Source organism: Mobula hypostoma, chromosome 21 (genome assembly GCF_963921235.1).
Source record: "Mobula hypostoma chromosome 21, sMobHyp1.1, whole genome shotgun sequence".
NCBI classification, from domain to species: Eukaryota; Metazoa; Chordata; class Chondrichthyes; order Myliobatiformes; family Myliobatidae; genus Mobula; species Mobula hypostoma.
The window spans coordinates 8,150,411-8,163,024 of NC_086117.1; the positions used below are offsets into that span (position 1 = coordinate 8,150,411).

At 43.7% G+C, this 12,614-nt stretch overlaps 1 protein-coding gene across 1 annotated transcript; it reads right to left on the bottom strand.

Annotated features, from left to right (window-relative positions):
- Positions 1-5,769: 5,769 nt before the first annotated feature.
- Positions 5,770-12,520, bottom strand: rpl35 (ribosomal protein L35). Its single transcript, XM_063073387.1, has 4 exons — positions 12,386-12,520; positions 10,567-10,703; positions 8,877-8,958; positions 5,770-5,944 (listed from the first exon to the last, which is right to left on the bottom strand). Exons 1-4 carry the CDS (start codon positions 12,386-12,388, stop codon positions 5,795-5,797), a joined length of 372 nt encoding a protein of 123 aa, XP_062929457.1. The 5' UTR covers positions 12,389-12,520; the 3' UTR covers positions 5,770-5,794.
- Between the last annotated feature and the right edge of the window lie 94 nt (positions 12,521-12,614).

Below are 12,614 nucleotides of genomic sequence, written 5' to 3' on the forward strand. Positions count from 1 at the left end.
ATCACGGGCTACGGAGTAGAAAGGGCAAGTAGTTACAAGTTCCTGGGGTGTCAACATCAGTGAGGACTTATCCTGGGCCCGACATATTGATGCAATTACAAAGGTGGCAAAACAGTGGCTATATTTCATCAAGAGTTTGAGATCTGGTATGTCTCTCGCAAATTTCTACAGACATACTGTTGAGAGCATTTTAACTGGTTGCAGCACTAGAGTAGGAAAAGTCACAAACTCAGCCAGCTTCATCATGGGCACTAGGATCCTCAGCATCAAGGATACCTTTAAAAGGCGACATCCATCATTAATAACCCCCATCACCCAAGACATTGCTACCTTCAAGGTACAGGAACCTTAAGACACACTCAATGTTCAGCTTCTTCCCCACTGCCAGATTTCCGAAAGGACAATGAACCAATATATACTACCTCACCACTTTTTTCATTTCTGCTCTTATTGTAAGTAATAGTTTGTAATGTACTGCTGACATACGCCAGTGATATTAAACTTGATTCTGTCAATGAGAGTTGGGAGTACTGCATACAGACAGGTCTGGTCACTCAACGCAACATATATTTATGAAAGAATGCAGCACTGATTGCTGAGATGGAGAAATTGTGTCAATAAGATAGATGGAGCAGATAGCTGTTCCAGTATACAAGCAGCTGCAATTGCATCAAGATACAAAAATCAGTGCTTGACAGATAGCTATAGTCATTGTTTCTCTGTATAAAGCATTTGGAACCAAGGGTCAGACTCAAAATAAGGTAGTGGCCATTCAGTACATCCAGAAGGAAATTTTCTCACCCACTGTTTAGGGAACTTTTATGACTAAGTTTAATTCTTAAGTGAATTAATTAAATCTAGAATTACCACTCAATGGGATTATTGATGCTCGGTTGCCAAGTATATTCAAGTCTGACTGATAAACAGAATGTCCTTACTAACTGGCTGAGCAGTCACAGGGGTCTGGATGACGTATTCCTGATTCTATTTACACTTCCACCAACATTCCTAGGGGATCACAGGAATAGAGGCAGGATGAATTATATGGTACAATTTTTTGGAACATGATGGACCAAGGTCAGAAAGCAGCAAATACAGAAGACTCTTGCATCAAACATAAACAACAATGTGGGGCACACTGTGTGAAAAATCAATAAAACAGATTTATATCCGAGAGAACTGGGTAATGACTTGGGGTGGGGGGATGAGGAGGAGGAAAAGGACAGCCCAGGGGTGATAGCTTATTCATTAGCACACTGCTTTACAGTTTAATTCCTGTTGCTAAGTTCTCCCTGTGACCACATGGGTTTCTCCCCACATTCCACAGATGTACAGGTTAGGGTTAGTGAGTTGTGGGCACGCCATGATGGTGCCGGAAGTGTGGCGAGACATGCTGACTGCCTAGCACAATCCTCACTGATTTGATGCATTTCACTGCATTTCTCAATATACATGACAAGCCAATCTTTCTTTTTTTAAAAATCAGTGGGATGGAAGTGAGCAAGATGCTTCCTCCTGTTTATCAGATTTTCAAATATGATTGGACTCTTCCCAAGCACCACAACGTAGGTTATACTTAAAAGTTTTTGCTCATATTTGTACTTGTTTTGTCTTAATAACTGGGCAGATAGCTGTGAAAGGAGGGGAGATTTTTAAGTAAAAGGCTAGCTCCATTGAAACACACACAAAATGCTCGAGGAACCCAGATCAGGCAATATCTATGGAAATGAATAAACAGTCAACACTTCAGGTCAAGAACCATCTTCAGGACTGGAAAGGAAGGGGGAAAACGCCAGAATAAAAGGTGAGGGAGGGGAAGGAGATGGCCAGGTGGGCAGGATAGGTACAGCAAAGTGACATGTATCAAAGGTCAACAGACAATTCCGGATAAACTGCTACACAAAGAATATTATCAATAGCAACACACACAAAATGCTGGAGGAACTCAGATCAGACAGTAACCATGCTGCCTGACCTGTAAATTCCTCCAGTATTTTGTGTAATGCTGAATTTCCAACATTTGTAGATTCTCTTGTGTGCAGAGAAATAGCTGCTCAGATGTCCATAGTCTGCCTTTGTACTGAATACATTTTAAAATATTTTCCATGAAGGTCAATAACCAATAATTTGTGAACACAAAGAGTTAATCAGTAGGAACCAAATAACTTCCAACCACCCATCCAAGACAACTGAGTTCAAAGCCTCAGTTTCAGCTGCAGTCAACTATTGGCAAGTGTAACTTGCCAATGTAACCTTTCACTATTGCCCCATTTCCATTTTAGAAATCAGAGAACTTAAATGTCCTTCTGTCCTTAATGCATAAATTTACTATTTATAGGCATTTTAAAATTTCTGAAATACAAACATCTGTTGAATGAAACAGTTTAATCCTTTTTCCCTGGCAGTAGGTCAGGTATGTTAATGTTACCCATTAATGAGAATCCAGATAGCTATTTTAACATGTTCATTCTCACCCCCAGCACCACAATAACCTATGTTTAATTACGCATTAAACCTAAATATATTGCATCTCAATTAAAATATCTTTCTCCCCCACCCAATCTCATGCATATCCTTTCGTAAAAGAAAAACTCAGCAAATTTCCAGTCCAGTCTCTCCAATACCATTCCCACAGTGCTGGTGGTACACAAATGCAATATAAATGTACCACATTAGAAGGCAGGTCCACCCAAAATATCACCAGAAGCAAACCTTATAAATGGCTGCCCTTGCTTGCCCAGTCAATTTCGTTCCAGTGGAGGGTGATTTGAGTTCTCAACACATACACTGATCATAAACAGAAGAGGTTCAGCAGATGCAAGAAATATTGCACAATACACACAAATGCCAAAGGAACTCAGCAAGTCAGACAGCATCTGACTTGTAGAGACAAGCAGTCAGCGTTTTGGGCCAAGACCCTTCACCAAGTGTTTCAAGACCCAAACCGTTGACTGTTTATCCCCCACCACAGAGGCTCTACCTTGAATTCCCACACAGATCAATGCCCTTCTGTCAAACAGCAAAATGTCAAGTTCATAAACTGATAAAGTAGAAGCAACTGTGATGGCTAGAATCTGCAGGGAAGGGTGATCTGCCTGGTTACCGGCAGTTTCACACCGCTACGGTAGTTACCGGATTTCTGGTCCAATGCCAGTTTCAGCATACATGACAGTAATTACTGTGCTCAAATCAAAGAGTACATTCTCCCTGTGACCACGTGGGTTTCCTCCCAGTCCGAAGATGCTGGTAGGTTAAGTCATTGTAGGCTAGGATTAAACTGGGGGATTGCTGGGCATTGTGACTTGAAGGGCCCATCCACTCTGTTTCTCAATAAACAAACCATGCACTCTGAAGCCAGACCCAATCACCCCAACAATATCACAGGATATTTCCCAAGGATTTAGAAACAGAAAACCTACAGCACAATACAGGCCCTTCGGCCCACAAAGTTGGGCCGAACATGTCCCTACCTTAGAAATTACTAGGCTTACCCATAACCCTCTATTTTTCTAAGCTCCATGTACCTATCCAAAAGTCTCTTAAAAGACCCTATCGTATCCACCTCCACCATCGGCAGCCCATTCCACGCACTCACTGCTCTCTGCATAAAAACATAGAAACATAGAAAATAGGTGCAGGAGGCCATTCAGCCCTTCGAGCCTGCACCGCCATTTATTATGATCATGGCTGATCATCCAACTCAGAACCCCGCCCCAGCCTTCCCTCCATACCCCCTGACCCCTGTAGTATCTAACTCCCTCTTAAACATAGCCAATGAACTGGCCTCAACAGTTTGCTGTGGCAGAGAATTCCACAGATTCACCACTCTCTGTGTGAAGTTTTTCCTAATCTCAGTCCTAAAAGGCTTCCCCTCTATCCTCAAACTGTGACCCCTTGTTCTGGACTTCCCCAACATCGGGAACAATCTTCCTGCATCTAGCCTGTCCAATCCCTTTAGGATCTTATACGTTTCAATCAGATCCCCCCTCAATCTTCTAAATTCCAACGAGTACAAGCCCAGTTCATCCAGTCTTTCTTCATATGAAAGTCCTGCCATCCCAGGAATCAATCTGGTGAACCTTCTTTGTACTCCCTCTATGGCAAAGATGTCTTTCCTCAGATTAGGGGACCAAAACTGCACACAATACTCCAGGTGTGGTCTCACCAAGGCCTTGTACAACTGCAGCAGTACCTCCCTGCTCCTGTACTCGAATCCTCTCGCTATAAATGCCAGCATACCATTCGCTTTTTTCACCGCCTGCTGTACCTGCATGCCCACTTTCAATGACTGGTGTATAATGACACCCAGGTCTCGTTGCACCTCCCCTTTTCCTAATCGGCCACCATTCAGATAATAATGTTTTCCTATTTTTGCCACCAAAGTGGATAACTTCACATTTATCCACATTAAATTGCATCTGCCATGAGTTTGCCCACTCACCCAACCTATCCAAGTCACCCTGCATCCTCTTAGCATCCTTCTCACTGCTAACACTGCCGCCAAGCTTCGTGTCATCCGCAAACTTGGAGATGCTGCATTTAATTCCCTCATCCAAGTCATTAATATATATTGTAAACAACTGGGGTCCCAGCACTGAGCCTTGCGGTACCCCACTAGTCACTGCCTGCCATTCTGAAAAGGTCCCGTTTATTCCCACTCTTTGCTTCCTGTCTGCTAACCAATTCTCCACCCACACCAATACCTTACCCCCAATACCGCGTGCTTTAAGTTTGCACACTAATCTCCTATGTGGGACCTTGTCAAAAGCCTTTTGAAAATCCAAATATACCACATCCACTGGTTCTCCCCTATCCACTCTACTAGTTACATCCTCAAAAAATTCTATGAGATTCGTCAGACATGATTTTCCTTTCACAAATCCATGCTGACTTTGTCCGATCATTTCTCCGCTTTCCAAATGTGCTGTTATCACATCCTTGATAACTGACTCCAGCAGTTTCCCCACCACCGACGTTAGGCTAACCGGTCTATAATTCCCCTGACATCTCATCTGTACCTCTTCCCCAGCACCTTAAACCTGTGATGTCTCGTGGCAACCTGGGAAAAAGCCTCTGACTATCCACTCAATCAATGCCTCTCGTCATCTTATACACCTCTATCAGGTCACCTCTCAGCCTTCGTTGCTCTAAGGAGAAAAGGCCAAGTTCACTCAACCTATTCTCATAAGGCATGCTCCCCAATCCAGGCAACATCCTTGTAAATCTCCTCTGCACCCTTTCTATAGTTTCCACATCCTTCCTGTAGTGAGGCGACCAGAACTGAGCACAGTACTCCAAGTGGGGTCTGACCAGGGTCCTATATAGCTGCAATATTACCCCTCGGCTCTTAAATTCAATCCCACAATTGATGAAGGCCAATACACCGTATGCCTTCTTAACCACAGGGTCAACCTGCCCAGCTGCTTTGAGCATCCTATGGACTCGGACCCCAAGATCCCTCTGATCCTCCACACTGCCAAGAGTTTTACCATTAAAACTATGAGCTGCCATCATATTTGACCTACCAAAATGAATTAATCAGATGTTCAATTAAAATTGTGATCTGTTGAAGGTTCTTCAGAGAATTTATTTGTTGTGCAATTAGGCAATGAGATCTCTCCTCAAACCCTCCCTTAAGTTACAGGAGTACATACATCAACAGACGGACAAGGGGATAGGATGTGTGCAGTATTTCTCAACACTCACAATTCACACAAACTCCCTTTAATTAGGAAAATGCAACAAAATCATTCAACTTGAAGACATGAGCATGTTTTTATGCTTTTATGAACATTTATGCTTTTACAGCATATTTGCGCATGGGATACAGACGCTCTTTCCTTTGCTGTTTCTTCGTCTTCAAACTCTCCTCATGCTTGTTTAGTCGTCGGCGCAGGGCTCGGGTCTTCTTGGGTCGCAGATCCAAAGGCTTGTACTTCTTGCCCTAAGAGTGAAAAGATAACCTTAGTCAGCAGACTCAGCTCAGTACTACCAGCACATCAGACTTTTGACTACCCATCACCAAAAAACCAAACACATACACCAATTCCACCACTCTGGCAGCACAGAAAGGTAATTCACATTTTAATTTAACAACACATTTATCTTTTGGGTTCTTCATTTACTCAACCAGTTTTATAGCTTGCCTCTGGAACTTACGGACAAGACAGGTAAATAATCACAGACTTTTAACTAATCAGTTAGAAAAGCTGAATATAATCAAATCCTCGACATGGTTTTATGAAGGGCAACTCAACTTTGGCAGAGGGCTGATAGGGGGGAACATGTAGATATAGTGTATTTAGATTTCCAAAAGGACTAGGACCAGATGCCAGATAAGACTAAAAATCCTGTACTAAAAGCCTAACTGAAGTCATGAAGACAGGTGGGCAGTGAAGATTGTACATCCAAACTCAGAACCTCTCCAGGTTATGAACGCCTTTATACAAAATTTCCAATGCATCATTAAGAATATTGTACAAGGCAACAATGAAAACATTGTTTCATGATATTCATTTATGACTGGATATGGTATATATTGTTAGGTTAATTATAGGTAACAGTAAGGAAATCAGTGCACAAAATGAAATAACTACATGGGCACCTATAGAAAACACAAGAAACTGGCTCACAGATAATTAGAAGGGACAGAACTCTTATAAAAATCCAGCGATGCCTATAAACTCCACAGCTCTGGATTGCATTGAGCACAGCCGAGTTTAGCATGGGTCAGCTAACCAGGAGGAAGGGAAAGTTTCCTTCTGGATTGGAATTTGTGATCCACACACTAAGTTCCTGATTTTCAATTATACCAATTTCCAGAAGATACCCATTTAAAATTAATGTTCTAAAGAATCTGCCTTGGCACTTGAATGAGAAAACGGAAAGAAACAATGGAAAGCATAAATATATTTTAAAACAGGCCTCTTCTTAAGAAACCCTTTGAGACAGGGGAACGATGAGTAAGATAAGGATTAAGTTGGGGGGAAAAAAATCAAAGCATCTCTGTTCCTACATATAAAGAATGACCTAGTAACAGAAGCTTGCAACTATCACCGTGGACAATATCACTTTCTAAAGTCCAGAAACCTTATTGAAGGACCGACTACTACATTAAAAAAAATTAGGTTCATTCAGAAAACAACCAATATTTCCAATCTTGCTATCCGAAGAACCATGTCCAAGTTGTTTTTAAAATAGTAACATTGGATAATTTCACCCAATTACAACATAGTACAACCAAGGGAAGCATAAATCTACCCTTTCAGAACTAAATCTACATTCCAAGGAAATCTGAGAGAGTTTGTAGAGATAGGACTAGTAATGAGGCCCGAATAAACACTTTCGCATTCGTACAAATTAAAATTTTGTTAAGTTGGAACATCCTTAACTGGAGCACCACTTTCACACAACGGGGGTTTCATTAGGAAACAGCAAATCAATAATTCTAAGACTTTCCTGCCCGACCCCATCCGCAACCCGGGAGCCAGAGGATGCTGTACAAATAAATGGTTGATTTCACACTTCAACACAGTACTTTGACATGGATTGGAAAAGGAACAGCAACAGAAGAACCTGACAGCACATTAACTTCCCCACTGCTTGTATAGATTTGGAGCAATGGGAAAACACGTAGGGTACTCTTGCAAGGTCATTTTTGCCTTGCTTTGGTAAGCAGACACTTCACCCAGCAGCAGCCGAAGCAACGTACCAAACTGTACTCGTCTATGGCCATTAGTGCATCCTTACTCTGTCTTTCCTTGTAGACAAACAATTATATGGAGATTTTAAAATCTAAATGATGACCTTCATTTGTTACATGTACATTGAACATACACCGCTCGAGTCAGATCCAATCAGCAAGGATCGTGCTGAGGATTGTCCTAACCCTAGCCCACACATTGTTGGAATGTAGAAAAGTGAAGCACCCACGGGGAGAACATACAAAAACCCTCAGAAGCGCAGTGGGATTTGAACCACTATTTCCCACCACTGCCTGTAAGGAGGTTGTATCTTCCCATAACCACATGGGTTTCCTCCCACAGATTAAAGACATGCTGTAAGTTGTCATTGTAAGTTGTCTCATAAGGCTACGGTTAAATCGGGGAATTGCTGGGCAGGGTGGCTCGAAGGACCAGAAGGGCCTATTCCACACTGTATCCAAATTAAAAAAAAATAAAACCAGTACCATAAAGGTTTATGCTAACCTCTGTGCTACCATGCCATCCTTATGTACCTCTGGCCCCCCAGCTTTATTCTAATCAAAGTACAGTCGCTTTAATTTGAATGGCACTGCACACCTTTATAATGCAAGCGAAGATTTAATTTTGTGCAAAACATACATTTGACAGCATACACCACCTCAAACCCAGTTACTGCTGGTGGAGGTCACTGGAAACTGCAAATATTTGCGTCCCGGATGGATCACGGGGTGTGGGTTCACATAATTCAGGTAGGGAAAATCTAGAAACGCATGGACAGGACTCTGAATACAGTAAATATCTGAAAATACTTCATGGAAGCAACACTGCATAAAATACAAGGAATATCGGGAAGCAGTGACATCTCGCTACAAAGATAATTCCAGTGCCACACACCCAATACTGGAGGAGCTCAGCAGGTCAGGCAACATGTATGAACAGGAACAAACAAGTTAATGTTTCAGGCCAAGGCTCTTCATTAGGACCGGAAAGGCAGGTGACAGAAGCCAGAAGGTGGAGAGATTTTAAAACTTGTATGGTTACACAGAGGGCAAAATAGTAAAAGTCCATTATTAATGCCCCAAACTGCTAGGATACATCATTTTCTCCCCCATTTTACACGCAACATTACAGGATCATGTCTAAGAGGCACATTGCAAAAATAATCCAACTTACTTTGTAGAATTTTCTCAAGTTCTCCTTCTGTGTCTGGTTGATGACTGTAAGGACTCTAGCGATGGACTTGCGCACTACACGGCTACAGGTGTGAGGGGAAATAAAAGAAAATTATTGTAGCCATTCACACATCTCACTAAGTATCAGGGTTGTGGAAGCCTGATTCGCTGGTTCAGCTCAAACACCAACAAGTACTAATATAGGTAACGTGCACCAATCCAAAGATTTAAAAGTATTAAACTCTTGAGAAAACCTTGGTGTTACAGGCAGAACTTCCAGTCCACTAAGCGCAGCAACAACTTTTTTCAAATCCTATCTTTTCAAAGTATTTTTGTCACAGTAAGTACGTCAGCATACACCAGAGATTCATTTTCTTGCATTTATAGCAATATAAATAAAATAGAATTTAAAAGATACATAAACGAAGACTGGTAACCGATGTTCAAAACTTGGCAAACTTGGTAAAAAAAAGAACTGAAAGTACAAGTGGAAACTCATGGGTTGTAGAGTCCTTGAAAGTGAGCCTGTTGTTGTGGAGTCAGTTCAGAGTTGAGGTAAATGAAGCTGCCCATGCTAGTTCAGGAGCCTGATGGTTTTAGAGTAATAACTATTCTCCAACCTGGTGGTGTGGGTCCTAAGGCTCCTCTACCTCCTGCCTGACAGTAGTAATGAAGGGAGCATGGTGGTTGGGAGGGGGGTACTTGATGATGGACGTTGTTTACTTGTCCCACTCTGTGTAAGTGTGCTCAATCATGCGGAGGGCTTTGTCTGTGATAGATAGATTGGGCTGTATCCACCATTTCTCTGTACATTTTTACATTACTGAGCATTGAGGTTTCCATACCAAATTGTGATACAACTAGTTTGGACACTCTCCATTGTGCATCTATAGAACTTAGTCTAATTTTTAGATGTATGCCAAATCTACGCAAACTTCTAAAGCCTGGTTTATACTTCTGCGTTAACTCTAACGCCATAACCTACGCAAGTGGCCTACGCGCGTTGCGAGCATTTATACTTGTGCGTTGGTGTGTGTGCGTTGCTCGGCAATTCGCGCACGCCACACATGTGCACTCAACTGTCCGTGCAAGGCTTCATGGTCATGGTAGTCTCAGAGTAAATAAGACACGAGCGTCTTTTTTCCTGCGAAATGTGTCCTCCATAATTTCGGAGGTCTGTAAAGCTTTATGGAAAGCATTGCAGCCAGAGTTCCTTCCCTGCCCTTCAGTTGTCAAGTTGGAAGCTATTGCAGCGTAGGAAGAAATGCGATGTGACCAAACGGACTAATCACAGCTAACAACAGGAATTCTGCAGATGCTGGAAATTCAAGCAACATACATCAAAGTTGCTGGTGAACGCAGCAGGCCAAGCAGCATCTATAGGAAGAGGCGCAGTCGACGTTTCAGGCCGAGACCCTTCGTCAGGACAGCTGTTGCGTTCTGCGTTGCCGCTACGCCCAGTTACATTTTGGGAGAGGTGCGCGTCGCAGCAACGCAAGCCCTCGTGTGGGGTTCCGCGCCGGCTTTACAGCGACGCGTTGACGCAGACGTATAAAACAGGCTTAAGAAAGCTGAGGTACTGTTGTGCCTTCTTTCCAATGGGCACTTATGACCTGACAGACTTTGAACACAGCTCGATTCGCTCTATCTTAAAAACCGGCTTGTCCAAAAACCCTCATGCTTTTACTTACATCTTTGAAAGCTTTGATGCGGCTCCCCCTGTTACCTTAGCAACACGGAGCTGGGAAAGTTCGACCTTGAGGTCATCCAGCTGTTTCAGGAGCTCCTCCTTCTTCTTGCCGCGCAGATCACGTGCCTTGATTTTGGCCTGTTATAGAACAGAGATGTGTTACTGTCACCGACCAAGGCTCTAACAGAGGCCACATGCAACAAAAACCTCCAAGGCAACACAAGATGCTGCTTCAGGAACAAGAATATCAAGAAGCTTCACTCATGGCTGATCAGTAATCCTACCCCCATTTACCCATTATTGACCCTTATTCAACAAAGCTACAAGTCACAGAACACTGCAGCACAGAAACAGGCCCTTCAACCCATCTAGTTTGTGCTGCACTGTTATCTGCCTAATCCCATTAACCTGCAAACCATACTCCAAATTAGGCCTTATCATCCACCTTTGATGCAGGTAGATAAGGTCATACAGAGACCTGTGACCTATACAAATTCCAAAATTTTATTTGATCCAGCCACCAATCTGGGTAATAAACTCCAGGTTTACTCTGCCTCAGGCACAGTGGATTCAAGAACATCACTCCTTATTCTATCATTTTGTAATTTCCACTGCTTCTGACCAGTTCCACCATAACTTTAAGAGCCTTGCATCCACTCTACTACATCTACCATTTAGAATCAAGGCACAGCAACACAACCGGTCTGCTACTTAATCATCAGAAGGTCAAAACCTTGGTACTCCTCACCCACCAATCTTCCAGAGATCAAATGTGCTCTGTAGTCTAATGAAAGCAGTTAAAGGCATGCGGAGCGAGCAATCCCGGCCAGAGATGCACACTCCCTATTAATGAAAAATCTTATCTTCTGATCTCTGCCATTGCACCAACCAAAGCTACAGCACGCTGGAATACTCAACACTTACTTAGACACAGCAGATCCACAGCCAGTGACACAAGCAGTACTCGGTCAGATATTGATGTCAGAAAGGAACACCACCCCAACACTGAAAATTGCACCCTGGCCTACTGCTGTACACCAGCTCTGGAACATTAAAACCATATAGACCTCAAGGCCTCTTAACTGCAGGAGCAACATCATGGTAAATTTTAGTTCCTCAGTATCTCACCCCACACAGACACACGTAGATTATACCTTTTAACTGTTACCTCCACCCATCAAAGCACCTAATCCCTTTCAACACCTCTGCATCTTGACTAAGAAAGTCAAACTAGAGGTTGTTCCACCTAGTTTCCAGCCACTTACTCCACTACTGGTTAAGGACTACCTCCAGACACAGTAAACATAAGACGGACCTACAGGCCCAAAGCCGGATTTGGACTCTTTAACAGCAGACCCGGCACGGAGGCTGGATCCAGCGGCAACCCCCTCCCTCGTTCGGGAGACGACTCTAACGGAAGTTCTTGCTCCGAGGCCGAATCCTAGCGAGAACCCCCACACTGCTCTCGGTTCTAGGCCGTACCCCAAACAAGAACCCCACTCCCCCTGCTCCGAGGCCGGCCCAGACCTAGACTCTTAACAGGAGTTCCCGGTCCAGAACACCGCGGGAGCCCTTTGTCCGGGGTGGGCCGCCAGGCCGCCCCATCTCTCCCCTACCGCCGCCGCCATTTGCAAATCCCCGGGCCCCGGGGAACCTGCTAGCCTCTCCACACAGAAATCGCCCACAATAGCAGCGGCAGCCGGCGGGTCGGTGGCCAGGGCACTGATGGGAGTGAACGGCCAGGCTCGGCGGCCACCAGAGGCCGAGGATGGAGTCGGATGACGGTTCCCTCCCTCACACCGACCGCTCGAGTCACCTACCATGTTGTCGGAGCAGGCGCAGGAAAGGGAGCGCGAGGGGGGCGGGGCCAGTCATACCATGTGACCGGCGCTACCACCTCCTGCTGCAGCGGGGAGGGAGAGCACCAATCCAAGCATATAACATAGCTTTTAAGCTTCTAGTTTAAATCTGACACAAAAAATCTTATGAATAAATACCCAAATGCATCTTTATATAATTAATGGAAATTAAAAATCCTGGTAATTTTCC